The 17,551-nt window shown below is 39.9% G+C and overlaps 1 protein-coding gene across 1 annotated transcript in view; it reads left to right on the top strand.

Moving 5' to 3' along the window:
• EIF2B3 (eukaryotic translation initiation factor 2B, subunit 3 gamma, 58kDa) overlaps positions 1–17,551 on the top strand; it is a 233,225-nt gene that overhangs the window by 154,731 nt on the left and 60,943 nt on the right. Inside the window, exons 6-9 of the mRNA XM_006839846.1 lie at positions 4,748–4,875; positions 5,948–6,138; positions 14,871–14,948; positions 16,785–16,933. Coding sequence (XP_006839909.1) covers positions 4,748–4,875; positions 5,948–6,138; positions 14,871–14,948; positions 16,785–16,933 — 546 coding nt within the window. The remainder of the gene's footprint in view (positions 1–4,747; positions 4,876–5,947; positions 6,139–14,870; positions 14,949–16,784; positions 16,934–17,551) is intronic.

Raw genomic sequence — 17,551 nt, 5'->3', positions numbered from 1 at the left:
AGAGAACTTCCAGAGGTTCAAGCTGGATTCAGAAGAGACTGTGGAACAAGAAATAATGTAGGTTAGACTATGAAATAATAGTCATCATATTGGATTGTAAATATGCAGAAAGTTTGAATCCAATCAGGAAAGTAGTACCATAGAAGCTAAGTTTCTTTTCTCTCTTTTTTTCTTAGACTTAAAATTTATTCATAAAAGTCATAAGTCATATTGAGAAGTTTCTTCATTTTATAAAGATATCTGTTTTAAAAATCTACAACTATCATTATTATAAATGATAAGACAGTGGAAGAATTCCCTTTAAATTCTAGAACAAGTAAGAATGGTTGCTGTAGTGCTTCTGTTCAGCATTGTATTAAAGGTCTTAACCAATACCGTAAAACAATGGAAAAAGAATAAAAGATATAGGGGTTGAAATGGGAAAACTGTATTTTAAAATAGTTGACATGATTGTCAGGGTCTACAGATATGTTATTAGAATTAATAGGATTGTTTAGTTAGATAATTGGCTATATGGTCAAAACACAAAATTACATTTCAATAGACCAACAACAAGAAAATAGTTGTTTAAAAAACACCATTTAAAATAGCAACAAAAAATATAAGACACATAAAATTAATAGGTTTGCCAGGTCTTTATGGAGAAATGCTTTTAAAGAAACTGAAGAGAACATAAATGGAGAAATGACTAGGCACATGAACAGAACGACTCATAGATACTGACCAAATTAATTTATGAGTTCAATCAAAGTCCCATCAAAGTTGTTGTTATTTTTTCATGAATACCTTTACTGTTAGTAGAATCTCAAGAATTTACTCACGTGGCAATTCACAGGCAACATCTCCATTTTATTCCTCTCTTTGTGGTTCTCTTTGAAGGCGGAAGCCAAGTAAGTTGAATGTGTTCCCTAGTTGCTTTTGCTCTTATCTGGCTCTGGAGAGAGGCCAGCTTCATGCTGTCATAATGATACATGCCTGAGTGTAGCCACAAGTACCTGTGTTAGTCACATCATGGGTCATCAGAGTGTGACCCTTGTCATTCCTCGTCTTCTACGATACCCCATACCAAGTTTTTGAAGACTCTGATATACTGATTATAAAATTTATATGGAAAACCAAAGGCCCCAGGATAATCAAGGCACTACTAAAGAAGAATAAATTGGCAAAACTTTCCTTATAGAAAGCAAGATCTATTTTAAGGTTATAGTAATTAAAACACTGGTATTGGAGCAGAGATAGAATTATTGACCATTAGTACACTACAGAGTTGCCCAGAATAGACTCACATCACATGCAACAGGAAACCTATTATATGACAGTGATCTCTGAGGAAAAGGACTTTTAAATATATGATAAGACAAACAGATGTAATTTTATTCCTATCTCATTCCTTACATAAAAAACAATCCCATATGTTTTAAAAACTTAAATAATGAAGAAATTTTTTTATAAAATTTAATTGGAAAATTAAACTTTATAAAAAACAAATACACTCTTAAGAATTTGTATTTGTCAAAAGACTTCATAAAGTGAAAAGGTAATCCACAAACCACTTAGTAGAAATTTACAACACTAACAAAGGATTAGTATAAAGGTATATGTTGTTGTTAGTGCCACAAGTTGGTTCCTACTCATAGCAACCCTGTATAGGAGCAGCTGGTAAGTTTGACCCTCCAACCATGTGGTCCAGTTCTTATTCTATAGCACCATACCAGGACTCCATGAAGATAAATAAAGAACTTCAAATCAATCCCAATAGAAAAATTAGCAAAAAAGACTTGTGATTATTTTATAAAAGAGAAAATTTAGTGGCTGATAAATTAGGAAAAGTGTATCAGTTATTGTTAATCAAAAATAAATAAAGCAATACTGAAATGCAATTTTATAACCTGGTGTGGCAATGTAGGATAAGCACTGGACTGATAACCGCAAGGTTGATAATTCATACCCACCAGCCACTCCTCGAAAACCCTACATGGGGTCAGGAACCGACTTACCGTGACATAAACAAAAACAATGTATTTGTTTGGAGAGCGGTGGCTCTGTAGAATATGCACTGGGTTACGAACCACAAGGTCAGCGGTTCAAGCCCATTAGTTGCTTCATAGGAGAAAGATAAGGCTTTCTGTTCCCTGGAAGATTTACAAACCCTATGTTGTTGTTGTTAAGTGCCATAGAGTCAGCTCCGACCCACAGCGACCCTGAACAGGGTTTCTGAGGCTATAAATCTTTATGGGATCAGAAAGCCTCATCTTTCTCCCTATACAGAGTCACTAAAAGAGCTCTGGTAGCTTAGTAGTTACGAGTTGAGCTGCTAACTAACCTCAGGGTCAGCAGTTCAAAACTATCAGCCATCCTGCAGAAAAAAGGTGAGGCTTTCTGCTCCCATAAAGATTTACAGCTTCAGAAACCATATACAGTGTCACTATGAGTCACATTCAACTCCACAGTACATAGCCACCAACCACCACCATACAGTCACCAAGAGTTGTTTTCAAGCTCACTAGGTTTTAACAACAAACAGCATGTTTGTTTGTTTCTTGTTTTACTTTCATTGTAAATTGAATGAAGGGTTATAGAGCTGATCATGTTTTCCGTTCAACAGTTATTACACATTTTGTTTGATATCGTTGATTACAATTCCTACAGTGTAACATTGCTTATCCTACTTCTTCCTCCCTATGTTCCTGTTTCCATTCCTCCTTCTTTCCTAACCCGTCTGAACTTTGTCCTTGAGTAAATGCTGCCATTTTGATCTCCAATGGTTAATTATTCTAAGGAATGTGTATCTCACTAATATTATTGTTTGGCTAAAAATTGAACAATGAGGGGTGAGTTCATTTCCAGACCTGAAGTGTGGGTGACTAAGGGCCATAGTCCCAGAAGTTCCACCAGTTTCCATTTAACTAGTAAGTCTAGCCTTTTTTATGATGTTGAATTTTGTCCCACTCTTTTCTCCGACTTGATCCAGGACTTTTCTATTGTGATCCCTTTCAGAGACGTTGATATAGTAGCTAGGCACCATCTATTTCTTGTGGTCTCAGGATGTTCATGTGGCTCATTAGTCCATTGGACTAATTATTTCCATGCATCTTCAGTTTTTATTACTTTTCTTTCCACTGGATGGAAAGAGACTAATAGTTGCACCTTAGCTGGCTACTCATTTTTAAGACTCTAGTCCCTAGTCACCAAAGTAGGTTGTAAAACATTGTCTTTGTGAATTATGTTATGCCAGGTGACCTAACTGAAACTATGGTCCTGAACTCCCAGGAACAATGATGCATTCCCTCAAAGTGTTGAATTATGGCACTAAACTTACTTTTAAAAACAGAGAATAATAAATTCAAAGTAGTGGAGGGAAGTAGAGAAATGACCAGGTGGAATGTGCAATTCACTTTAATGATTTTGGTTATGGTCTAGTTCACAAGTTAGATGTTGTGTTCTCAGATGTCTATTTGATCATGACTCATCATAATAATAATAAAAATTTTAATATCTAGTTTGTATATATGATTTTATGTAGCAAATATTATAAAATTTGAAAAATATTTAAAGACTCAGTTAAGAAGAGACCTACACCTGTCCCTGTTCTATTTAACGTTCACATTTTGCGTTCCATTTTCATGTGCTTTCTTCAATTTACTTCATAATTATTCTCTTAATTGGAGTATGAATAGTCCCCAAGAAAAGTGTGAACTTTAAATAAATCATTCTATAATGGGATAAATAATGTGTGTTCCCCTGTCACTGCACTGCAAATCGTCTTAAGACAGATTTGCTCCAATTATGAAGTAGCTAAGAGAACAAGATATTTTCCTGGGTGGGGTGGGGGGAGGGGAGTGGTCTTTCAACTCTAGACACCTGAGAGCTACCTACTAATTCCTCTCTTGGCCCAAGGCTGGTCACCCTCCATCATTCCCTACTCACCAACACACAGACCAGCAAATAAGCCATTTACTGTTTTCTAGTTTTCAGCAAAATCAAAAACCTTTGGATTTTGATGTTCCATCATCAATAGAACCTCAGGCACCTAGGAAAGGGTCTGACACTCCTAATCTTAGCTAAGAAGAGGAAATTCTGACAAGTCCTTTCTATATATTTTATTCCAGTTGGTTAAATCTTATTGTTTTATCCTTGACTACTATATTTTCAGTGGCACTTAAGAGCAACTATATTTGGTTCCATTTGAATGATAAAGATTTGTAGCAAACATATGGGTAGAATACAGTGATCAAACAGTTTAACAGATGTCATTAAATCATGTTGGATTCACAAGGTGTTAGCTTATTTTACATTGCAGACCATTAACAGTAGTAAAGAAAATCACAGCTTTATTCAAAAGACTAGAGCTTTCTACCTTTTCATGTGGTTATTGCCAATGGATACTCAAGACACTATATTAAAATACATGCTTGCATGTGCACATACATACACACACCACATAGATAGAATTTTGTGAAGAAGACTATTTTCTGCCTAGAACCGGGTGCTGGGATGTAAGGGTGGCGGGAGGAAAGGGTTCTCAGGTTTAGTACACTATCCTCCCATTCCAGCCTGAAGCTAATAAAGAGAGCTTGGATCCTCTACTTCTCCAGAACTGTCAAATTCATACCACTTTTAATCTCTGCCCAGTTCCCAGGTGACATGATGGACAGGAATTTATTTGACTTTTACTTAGATGCTCAGAGCTTTTGATTCCAGTAGGAACCAGATGCTTTTCTTATATTTGGCCTCGTTTTCTCCCTAGGTCAATCACTTCTATCCGGAGTGAACTGATTCCATATCTAGTGAGAAAGCAGTTCTACTCAGCTTCTTCACAACAGGGGCAAGAGGAAAAAGAGGAAGATCTAAAGAAAAAAGAGCTGAAGTCCTTAGGTCAGTGCTCAAGTTGGTATGGTAAGAGAAAAAGAGGGTAGCTGGGCTGCTTAGCCCAACCCAAGATGCCTGTCTCAAGGCAGCAGACTTTGTTTAGCCTAAAAGGCAGAGACTAGCTGCCTCTACTCCCTGGGCTCTGGGTAAGCTTTCTCAGTCAAGCAGATCCTTTCACCATGTTCAAGAACAGACTAATCTTGCCTTCAGCCCTACTGTTAAGTTCACAGCACTGGTGGTATTGGCTATGGTTTCTTAATAGAATATTTTGACTTTAAACTCTGCCTGCCACTTGTCAATTCTCCACTCTCTAGGCAGTCCCGCTCCTGATTAAATTTATCCCCTCTGTGAAGGGGACGGAAGTAAAAGAGCAAATAGTTATAGTCCAACCTAAAGCCAATCTAACTCTCATTCCAGGATGTAAGGGGAGGTCTGTTATTTGCTCACATGTACTTAGCCCCGATCCACTTCCAAAATTTTTTATCAAATAAATAAATAAAGGTATTATATAGTACATTGGTTAAGAGTTCAGATTTTGGCATTTGACAAACCTTGGTTTGTCTAATCTGATTCCTCCTCTTAATAGCTCTGACCTTAGGCAGGTTACTTAGTCTTCTTATCATAGAAAAAAAGATCTCAGAGGATTGTTGTAAGGGTTGAAAAATTAGGACTCAAGTATCCTATGCTCTGTCATAGCACAGCTACAAGACATACAATAGAGCCTAGCAGCACGAAGTCAACATGCTGGTCACTAAAACTTCGGCTTGTTTTATGATTTAACAAGTTATCTTTTTTATTTTCCCTAGTGGTACATGACTGTGGGTCAAACTAGCTCTCAGGACCTTTTCTTTTTTAAAACACACACACACAAAAATCATGATACTTCAAACATACAGGAAAGAGCATTACCCCTTTTTAATTTGACTTGATCTTTCAGATGTTAGTGAATTTCCCCAGGAGCCATGTTGCATAGATGAGTTCCAAGGGGAGAGTTGTAGACTACTCTCTTCTTTACTGAGTCTACAGACCTTCTGTCATTTCTTTAACGCATTTTCTCGGTTTGGGTGTTATTCTAAAGATATTTACAGTTTTATAAAAAAGACCAATACATCAACCTTTGCTCCATACGATGCCTGCTGGAATGCCTGTCGAGGAAAGAGATGGGAAGACTTGTCCAGATTGCAGGTGCGCTGCTATGTCCACATCATGAAAGAGGGCCTCTGCTCCCGAGTGAGCACCCTGGGACTATACATGGAAGCAAACAAGCAGGTGAGAAGAGGGGGTTTAGAAGAGGAATCACTGGAATTTCTGCCCCAGAAACAGACTGAGCCTTTTGTCTTAGTTCTTCACTAAGTATTCAGTACCTTGTTATGAATCCCTCTCATTCTCATGACTGAATTAGGCTTCTGGCGTTATCAGGGGAGACCTGTGCAGCAAATGGAGCAGTGAAGGACCTGGTCCATAAAGACAGGGCCTCACTGGCTTCAAGAAAAGATTTAGATCTTCAGGAATGCTAACTACTGGCTTCTGGGTTCAGCCATTTTCTCCTGTGTCACTCAACATGGGGTTATCTATAGCATTTACTTGATAGACAAGCAGATAAATATTGTGTAGTCATTACTGTGATGAGGTAAGTAGACACAGAGGCTTTGCTAAGAAGGTGAAATTGAACTGAGTTTTGAAGAGTAAGTAGGAGCTAGCCAGGCGAAGAAGGGAGAAAAATGTTCTGGGTAAAGAAAATTGCATGAGCAAAGAGAAAGCATGGGTCAGTCTGAAAACTGAAGAAATGTTGATGACTGCAACACAGAGAGGAGGGGCCTGACAGGAAAGAGGCAGCTGCAGAAATAAGTGTGGGCCAGATCACAACTAGTGTTGTATGCCATTCTAAGGAATCACTGATTTTATCCTACAGTTAAAGGAGGATCCTTGAAGCATTTTAAAGAAGAGAGACTAGTTAAGAGGCTGTCTCAACAATCCAGGAGAGAAATGATTGTAATCATATGATTATGAAAGTAGAGGTGAGAGGATAAAAAGGGGAAAAAGCAAAAGGTACAATCTGTCATTTTTGATCAAAGAAAGAATAACTAGGTCAGTAATGACAGCAACAAAGAGGAACAGCATATAGAGCAGCTAAATGGCAAAGCTGCAAGGAAAGAACTCCTGTATGAGAGAAGGATTAACTGGAAATAGCATTAGGCAGTGCAGTCTTGCTAACCTTTTTGACCCTAAAGTTTATGAAATGTGGTGATTAGTAGTTTTTATTGAAGAGATTTTCAGGGAATGCAGCCCCAAAAGGCAAGCCAGGTTTTAGTGAAGGCAAAGGGTAAAAATGAGAGTGAAGAGGCTGAGGATTTAGGGAAGCTTTTTATTGTGAAGTGAGCACAAGAGGAAGGTTTTGTGAGGAAGGACAATGGCACCAGATAAAGGAAACACAGAGCAGTAAAGGATTGAGGTGAGAATATGAGGAGATACATGACTAAAGGATTCCACAGATGAGATAATGAAAGGATTAGCTGTTGACATTATTTCTGTTAGTACTGTGTGAATACTGACATCGCAGGTGCAGGCTTGGGGTGAAGGGGAGAAGATGTGCTGAAAGTTGGGGGTCTCTTTCTCTCAATGCCATTGAGTCGATTGTGACTCATAGTGACCCAACAGAGCAGAATAGAACTGCTCCATAGAGTTTCTGAGACTGTAAATCTTAACAGAAGGAGACTACCTCATCTTTCTTCCACAGAGCTTCTGGTGAACTGATACCACCAACCTTTTCATTAGCAGTCAAGTGCTTTACCCATTATGCCACCAGGGAACTTAAAAATTGGAATAGAGTCCCTGGAAAAAATTCTAGCCCAGGAATCTTCAGGATCCACATCATATGGTAGATATAGCCCTAGCCCCACAGAGGATAAAAAAAACCCTCAAATCCAAGGGCATCTAAGCCAGGACATATATAATAAATCACAACTGTTATTGTTAAGTACCGTCTAGTCGATTCTAACCCATAGCAACCCTATATAGGATTTCCGAGGAGCAGCTGGTGAGCTTGTACCACCAATCTTGTGGTTCAAAGGCCTTTGTAGACCAGCGCATTAACCCACAGCGCCACACCAGGACTCCAAATCACAACTAATCCTATGCTTATCTAAGGAGGTCCTGGTAAACATGGAACTAGCTTTGGTTTCCACTTAAATAAAACTCGCCCTAGGTAGAGGGTCAGCAAAAGAGAGGAAGAGCTTCAAGGAGAGTTAACACAGTGACTGTAACAATGGGCTCAAACTTAGTAACAGTTGTGAGGATGGCACAGGACCCGCAAGTATTTCATTCTTGATGGCACCTAACAACAAAAATAGCCTCAACTAAGAAGCTTCCTTAGACTTTGGGTGGCCTAGTCTATCTGAATGGTGACCCCCACCCCCTCAGCTCTAGACAGCCTGGGCATGGCATTTCTACCACCTTCAGCTTTGGGAGTCACCCCATCCCCTTGGCACACTCCAGAACTGAATTGGAGAAGAACTGAGTCTTTGACACCTAGTAGGCTGTGGCCTCACCTTTTAGATCCAGGAGAACTATGGCCATCCCCTCTGAAATTGTGCTTCCCACACTACACACCTTCCAACACTACACACCTTCCAACAGTTTTGCTGATCTCTGAGCTGTTCTATGGATGGTCCTTTTTTTTTTCCTTGAAGAACAACATATAATACTCCTTTGTACTATTTATTGCCTGTAGAATACCAAGGGGCAGACAATTTTCTTTCCTTTTGTCCTGTCTCTGACCCCTTCAGTCTAAGCTGATGGGTTTTCTGCTGTGGTAGTTGGTTAGATCTATCAGTTACAGGCTTAGTTTTTTTTTTTTTTAAACAAAAGCTTGTTTAGCCACATCCTTGATGAACATCCTAGAACATGTGTCCTTAGTTTGTGCAATAGAATTTTCCAAATCTTAAAGTTCTGTTTTAATTTTGCACAGTTCATTTTTAAGTCCATCTCTTTTCTTTCTCATGGCAATGAAAACCCATGTGGCCCCACCTTTAAAATCTCCCTAAAACATCTCATCAGTCAATTATCCAATTCTATTACTTGCAAGTTCTATTTTCCACCAAAAATTTGAACATAATTCAGACAAGTGCTTTGCCGCATGCATAAAAAGTATTGCCCTTCCTCCATTGTCCAGTCACATGTTCATCATTTTCTTTTGAATTCTCATTGTTGTTGTTGTTGTTGTCAGGTGCCATCTAGTCGGAACCGACTCATAGTGACCCCATGCACAGCAGAATGAAACAATGTCCGATCCTGGGCCAGCCTCACTACCGCTGCCACACTTGAGTCCATCAATGATGCCACCTGGCCAATCCATCTCGTTAGAGGTCTTCCTCTTTTTCTCTGACCCTCCACCCTACCCAGCATGACATTCTTCTCCAACGATTGTTTCCTCCGGACAATATGTCCACAGTAGGAGAGACGAAGCTTAGCCATCCTGGCCTCCAAGGAGCACTCTGGTTGCACTTCTTCCAAAACAGATCTATTGGTTCTTTTGGCAGTCCATGGCACTTTCAGTATTCTCCTCCAACACCACAATTCAAAAGCATCAATTCTTCTACGATCCTCCTTATTCACTGTCCAGCTCTCGCATCCATATGAGGCTATTGAAAACACAATGGCCTGGGTCAGGCGCACCTTAGTCTTCAAGCTGACGTCTCTGCTCTTCAATACTTTAAAAAGTTCCTGTGCAGCAGATCAAGATCTGTCTTGAAGTCAAATGCTGTCTGTGATAGCATAATCTCCATATGCCTACAAAGAAGACCGGGGTCCTGGTGTGGCTTTATGGGTTAATGTGTTGGACTGCAAAGTCTCTTTGAATTACAAGATTGGCAGTTCAAACTCAGTAATAGCTTTTCAGAAACCCTATACAGGGTCGCTATGGGTCTGAACCAACTCAACGGCACTTAACAACAACAACAAGAAACACTTAGTTAATACCACTAATAATTAGATTTACGTACCAACTACTAAAGTCAGTGATGTTGAAACTGAAGAATTCTACCTGCTTCTTCAGTATGAAATTGACCAAACATGTAATCATGATGTATTGATAACTATTGGTGATTAGAATGCAAAGGTTGGAAACAAAGAGGAAGGATCAGTAGTTGGAAAATATGGCCTTGGTGATAGAAACAATGCTAGAGATCTAAGGCTAATGACTTCTTCATTACAAATACCTATTTTAAACAACATAGAAATAGGCACATGGATGATGGAATACTCAGAAATCAGATTGACAGACTGGAACAGACCATCAGTTGCTCATGTGAAAGTTCAAGCAGAAGCTGAAGAAAATTAAATCAAGTCCAAAAGAGTCAAAATATGACCTTGAATATATCCCACCTGAATTTAGTCATCATCTGATGAGCAGATTTGATGCATTAAACACTAAAGACTGAAGACCAGAAGAGTTGTGGGATGACATGAAGAATGTCAGATAGGAAGAAAGCAAAAGGTCATTAAGAAGACAAGAAAGAAAGACAAGATCAAAAGGATATAAGAAGGGACTATGAAACTTGCTTTCCAGTGTAGAGATGCTAAAGCAAATGGAAGAAATGAGGAAGTAAAAGACCTGAATAAAAATTTCAAAAGGCAGCTCAAGAAGACAAAGTCAAATATTATAATGAAATGTGCAAAATTCTGAAGTTAGAAAACCAGAATGGAAGGACATGCTCAGCATTTAACAAGCTGAGGGAACTGAGGAAAAATTCAAGCCACAACCTGCAATATTGAAGGATTCTATTAAATAAAATATTGAATGATGCAGAAAGCTTCAAAAGAAGATGGAAGGATTACACAGAGTCACTGTATCAAAAAGAAATGGTTGATGTTCAACCATTTCAAGATGTAGCATATGATCAGGAGCCAATGATACTGACAAAAGACATACTGTCGGGGACCGGCCTCAACAGGGGAGTTCAGTTCATGAAGTAGGGAGATCTGGCGGCGACAGAGACAGAAAAAAAGTACACACAAAGACGCAACGAGAGAGACAAAGAGACACCCCAAAACTAGAGTGGATGCAAAACTGGCAGGCAGACCCTGGACTACAGGCATCGTGGCCCCTGCAGGCAGTAACACACAGCCAGCCCTGCAGGTAATAATGCATGTGGGCTTCAGTCTGCGCCCCCTTTTTATTTCAGGGAGGGGCTTTACACAAAGGCAGAAGGGGATTATTAAGACAGGGTACAGAAATGAAATGTGATTAATCGTTTAAAACAGGACACCATGATTTATAGGAACAAATTCTAAAACATACATCACAAATTGTCTTGATAATCTAACATCCTTAATTTTCTAGAAATTCAAGCAAATTGTTATAAATTACTTTTTAGGTTCAAATCCCAAGGCATCAAGGTTTCTCAAGGCTAATTAACATACGTATAGCACCTAATCTTCAGTGAGAAAAGGATTCAAAAGGTCTGGAAGGAGTCCAGCTGTTTCAGCTACCTGGCTGAGGCTTGCAGGAGGAAGGAGGACGCCTAGGTTAATAGTTTGCACCTGGGGATGATTTGAGAAGGCTCTCGCTATTATTTCTTGAACAATACCCCGGAAGTTGCCAATCTACTTTGGGTGAATTCCTTCGGGGAATTTTCTCAAGAGTCTCTCAGCAAATTTGCCTTTGGAACTTTTTATAGCCTCTGCTTTAGGAGAGGTTTTTGGTTTAATATTAATACTGTACATGGATACTAAGAGCTCATGTATTAAGTAAATACCAAGCATAACTGAATAACTTGATATAGAATAGTTTTGCCATGCTTGCCAGGTGGCCAGAGTTTGTTCCTCAGAGAGATTTTGTTCCCAGAACCTTAAGCACTGCCAACACAGTGGAGACATTAAAAGAGGCACATAAACCATTTTCTCAGAAGCTACAATTACTGGAGTTCGAAGCATAGAATGAATAATAGGACTAAAGAAAATTATACAGAGCTAGCCCAACAGTGAGTTCGTAAAAGCCAATGAACCCGGGACATCTGGAGGTTACTTCCTTGGGCCCTCAGGGTCCCTGGCTAGCCATCCTGAGTGGAGCCATTGTGTAGGATTTTCGTCCATGACACAGGGCCTCAACATCTCAGTGATCACGGTCCCCAACAACATACAAGGTGCTTTGGAAGGCACTGGCAAAGAACAAGGTTCTGGAATCTGGTGGACTACAGATTGAAATCTTTCAACAAACTGATGCAGCACTGTAGTGCAGTAATTCATCTATGGCCAAGAAATTGGGACGAGAGCTACCTCACCAACTAACTGGAAGAAATCCATATTTGTGCCCATTCCAAAGAGAGGTGACCCATTGGAATGCGGAAATCAGTGGACATTATTATTAATACCACATGCAAATAAAATTTCACTAAGATAATTAAAAAACAACTGCAGCCATACATTGACAGAGAAGTTCCAGAAGTTCAGGCTGGATTCAGAAGAAGGCACGGAATGAGGGATATCATTGCGGACGTCAGATTGGTCTTGTCTGAAAACAGAGATACTAGTACAATGTTTACCTGTGCTTTATTGACATTTGTGTGGATCATGATGAACTATGGACAACATTGTGGAGAATTGAGTATTCCGGAACACTTGACTGTGCTCATGAAGAACCTGTACATAGACCTAGACGCAGTTGTTCTAACAGAACAAGAAAACACTGAATGGTTTAAAATTAGGAAAGTTGTGCTCCACGGTTGTATTCTTTCACCATACCTATTCAATTTGTATGCTGAACAAATAATCTGAGGAGCTGGATTATATGAAGAAAAATGTGGCATCAGGATTGGAAGAAGACTCATTAACAACCTGAGAAATGTAGGTGATACAATCTCGCTTGCTGAAAGCCAAAAGGACTTAAAATACTTGCTGATGAAGATCAAAAACAACAGCCTTTGGTATGGCTTACACCTCATTGTAAAGAAAAGAAAAATCCTCACTAATGGACAAATAAATAACATCCATATAATTGGAGAAAAGATTGAAGTTGTCAGAGACTTCATTCGCTCCAATCAACCATCAGCACTCATGGAAGCAGTAGTCAAGAAATCAAATGACGTATTAACATTAGGCAAATCTGCTGCACAAGACCTCTTTAAAGTCTTGAAGTGCAAAGATGTCAGTTAGAGAATTAAGGTGCACCTAACCCAAGCCATAGTATTTTCAATAACATCTTACTAATATAGGTGAATGTTGGACAGTGAATAAGGAAGACTGTTGAAGAATTGATACATTTGGGTTATGGTGTAGGATGAGAATATTAAAAGTACTGTGGACTGCCAACAAAACAAACCAGTCTGTGTTGAAAGAAGTACAGCCAGAGTGCTCCTTGGAAGCTAGGATGGTCAGACATTGACTCTCATACTTTGAACATACTATCAGGAGGGACCAATTCCTAGAGAAGGATATCATGTTTGGTAAAATGGAGCATCAGAGAAAAAGAGGAAGACTCCAATGAAATGGATTGGCACAGTGGCAGCACAGTGGTTTCAAATGTAGCAACAATTGTGAGATTGGTGCAGGACTGGACAGTGTTTTGTTGTACATAGGTTCACTATGAGTCAGTTCTGACTCAGTGGTACCTAATAACAACAACTATGACAGATACCACAATTGGATGCCTTTATCACAAACAAACTTATTTTCTCTTGGTTGAGGAGGCTAGAAGTTTGAATTCAGGGTAGTGACTCTAATGGAAGATTCTGTCTGTGTCTGCTCTGTGGGAAAATCCCTGTCTCTTCTAAGCTTCTGCTTCTAGACAATATTCATATGGGCTGGCTTCTCACTTCCCCTTATCTCTGCTTCCTAGTATGTTTTTGTAATTTCTTATATATTAAAAGCGATTGACTCAAGATGTCCTGCCTGATTTGCATAGTGAAAACAAGCTATTTGCAAAGGGAATTGTAATCACAGGCATAGAGGTTAGGATTTATGACACAGTTCAGTCCATAATAGTTCTATTTTCTCAATGTTATAACTAGAGTTGGTTATGCAGTCTGAAAGCAGGTTCATGAATATAGCATGTTGTGTTGTTGTTAAGTGCCGTCGAGTCGATTCCGACCCATAGTGACCCTGTACAGGGTTTCCGAGGGTGTAAATCTTTACGGGAGTAGAAAGCCTCATCTTTCTCCCGCGGAGCGGCTGGTAGTTTTGAACCGCTGACCTTAAGGTTCGCAGCCCAATTCGTAACCACTACGCTACCAGAGCTCCTGAATATAGCATAGGGCTAGTGAATTCTCCTGCAGCAGCTATACAGCAGAAAGAACTGGAAGAACTTCACTGGAGTGTAATAAAGGAGATCCTAGGGATTGGAACTGGAGCAATAACCTTCATATTGTCAGTGTACCCGTGCTGGCAAGACCTCCTTCAGCTAATGTGGTCCCCACACACTGTGCTTTGACCAGCATTCTGCCTATGCTAGAGAATCACAGTTAAGTACATTGTACATGGGTCAATAGCCAAAGCCCCCTTACCATTTTCCATATTCTTTCACTGGAGAGCGTAAACTTCCCCTTTAACATTTTCTTTTGGCTGACACAGTACATGAGACTCATTTCAGAGTCTTTCCTGTTCCTGGACTTTGTCAAACATTGCTCCCACCCTCTCCTTATAGTTGGCTACGGTGGTCCAACAGGTGAGCATAAACCTTAAATGACTGTGATCTAGACTCAGGGTACACCTTGACCTGATCAGGCTTCCTTAGTCAAGAAGACTGCCTGGCTGGGTATCTCAGAGACTTGTCCCACCTCGACCTTATTGAGGGATTTGGTATCACCTTTAGGGAAGAGAGCTTTAGGCTTGGAAAGTAAAGACAAAGTCACTTGGAAAAACTGGAATAATCATGGTAAATGCTGCATCTTCCTGCCCTACTCACCCAGACAAGAACCTATGGCTGACAACTAGATACTGGATTCTATCCAAAGGGCTTTCAGGTATGTTTTTGATCTTGCTTTAGTGACCAACCTTCTTTCCTTCAGGTACCAAAATTGCTGCCTGTTCTTTGTCCAGAAGAATCACTGGTCCATTCATCAGCCCAGATTGTCAACAAACATTTGGTAAGTACTAATGAGGGCAAGGCAGGCATGGGACAGTCTTCAGGAGTGTTGCTTTATCCTTGAGAAGCTGAAATGGGACTCTCAAGACCCAGAGAAATCCCAGCTCGGTTCTGGTTCTTTCGCCCTCTAGGGTAGGTATTCAAGAAGTCAGCTTGTACAAAATGCTGTTGAGCTGTAGATACATTGTTTGTTGTTGTTATGTGCCGTGCCAACTCATAGCGACCCTGTTCAGGGTTTCTGAGGCAGTAAATCTTTACGGGAGTGGAAAGCTTCACCTTTCTCCGACAGAACAGCTGGTAGTTCATACTGCTGACGGTGAGGTTAGCAGCCTGATCTGTAACCACTACGCTAGATGTAGATATAGGAGTTGTCAATGTCTGTCCCTCTTCTTACCCTGGTTTGAATAGTGTCTTCAAGAGAGCAGTTGATTTTATGTACATCTATGCACACAAGTAAGGAGCTCTGGTAGCGTGGTGGTTACGAATCGGACTGCTAATCTCAAAGTCAGCAGTTTGAAACTACCAGCTGTTCCGTGGGAGAAAGATGAGGCTTTCTGCTCCCGTAAAGATTTACAGCCTCGGAAACCCTTTACATAGTCGCTGTGAGTCGGAACCGACTCCATGGCACATAACAACAACAACAACATGCACACAAGTACATGAATGTTTACATATATGTCTATTTTGTTGGCAAGGGAGTACCCATGCGTCAATACAAAATTTTTTTTTAACTCTTTATTGTGAATTGAGTGAAGGTTAATAGACAAGATCATCAGCTTTACATTCAACAAATTATATACTTTGTTTCATCTCAATGACTACAATCCCCTCCCTGCAACTGCAACAACAGTTATCCTACTTCCTCTCTGTGATTTCCCTTTTACATCTTATATTTCACAAATGAACAAAGCAAAATATTTGATGTACACATACAAAAGAAAAAAATATATGTTCATTTAAGTGTCCACAGGGCACATTCTGCAAGCCAGCCTCCTGCCCCCACATTTACACAGCCTTAGTCCATGGGCCTAGAGCCCAAAGCTGCTCTATCTCTCCATGCCATCGCTTCTGCCACCGTATCTGCTGTCGCTGCATTTCTAGGTAGGATCTCATACTCCACTCATGTTCTTCCTACTTGATTTTCCTGGGATCATCTGTTCCTGAAATGAAAGATTAACTGCTCCCCCCTTTTAGGTATACATCTTCTACAATTACAGTTGTGACTATCATAATTAATCCTGCTAACAGTTACTCACAATTAAATCATAAAATCTTTTATCCACATCATCCTGCATTCCCTTTCACCAGATCCATCTGAAAAAGAAGAAAACTATTCAGTGGACATTCTACCCTTCCCCCCTCATTCTGAAACTAAGCACACTCATAGAAGCTTGTAAGCCAGCCACTGTGTGCCTTTATAGCTCCCCATTTTTTATAGCTTATGTCTCTATATTGCTCATCCTTATCAACCTAGAACAATGAGGAAACAAGCTTGTTCCTTGATATGAATAATCCCATTTCAGTTGGAATTTTGAACAACTTCATCCATAAGTAAAGTTCTAGTTCATCAAATTGTAGCAATTTACACTTTTTCATATTATCAAGTATCTTTATCTTCATTTGGTCGAGTTCTGATGCTTTAATATAGATTTGAGTTGGTCTCTGAGGTGCTGTGTTTCCACAAGTTATTTCTTTATGACCCTGAGAAATACTGATGGTCCTGTTTATTGAAGTGTCTCCAGGGAAAGATTACATTAAACTCCAGTTCAAGAGATCTGGGGGGTTAGTTTTCAGCTGGTTGAGATGAATGACAAGGCCTTATATTTCTCATTTGCAGGTTGGAGTTGATAGTCTCATTGGGTCAGATACACAGGTTGGAGAGAAGTCATCCATTAAGCACTCGGTCATTGGCTCATCCTGTGTCATAAGAGACAGAGTGTCTATCACCAATTGTCTTCTCATGAACTCAGTCACCGTGGAGGAAGGGTATGTTTTCCTTTATACTCATTTGAGGCAATGCTTCAGGTACTCCTAGGAGGTTTTGGAACCAGTCCAACCCAGGGTTTAGTTCACCTTGGGGAGGAGAAAAGGGAAGAAAAAAAAATAAGAAATAGCAGCAAGCCCTTGGTTTTGCCTTCTAAGTGACATAGCCTCTGAAGGCATTTCCAAAGCCCTTATACTGATGATAGCTGAAAGAAGCTGCCTTTTCTTACCTTAATATTCTACCTTATGGGGATGATCACAGCATTTAACACTGTCAGTGCTGAAACAGTACTGCACAAATGCCTAAGGGTTATCGTCTCCTTCTCAATATCCCAGAGAATCCCTGAAGAAGAGAGAAACCTAGGAGGAGTGGCTATGTGACCCATACACTAGTTTTTAATATTTGTGAAATGGCACAGGACCCGGTAACATTTTATTCTGTTGCATACTTTAGGTCACTATGTGTCGGGGTCTTGCCTCGACATAGTTGTGTTGTTCACGAGTGTTTGGTTCACGAGGAGGGGAGATCCAGCGGCGATAGGGATAGCGAAAGAATACACAGACAAACAGAAGAAGGGAGACAATGAGGCACCCCAAAGCCAGGGTGGATACATCACTGGT

This window comes from Chrysochloris asiatica, unplaced genomic scaffold, assembly GCF_000296735.1.
Source record: "Chrysochloris asiatica unplaced genomic scaffold, ChrAsi1.0 scaffold00026, whole genome shotgun sequence".
Lineage (NCBI taxonomy): Eukaryota > Metazoa > Chordata > Mammalia > Afrosoricida > Chrysochloridae > Chrysochloris > Chrysochloris asiatica.
This window is presented reverse-complemented; position numbering and strand designations above follow the sequence as displayed.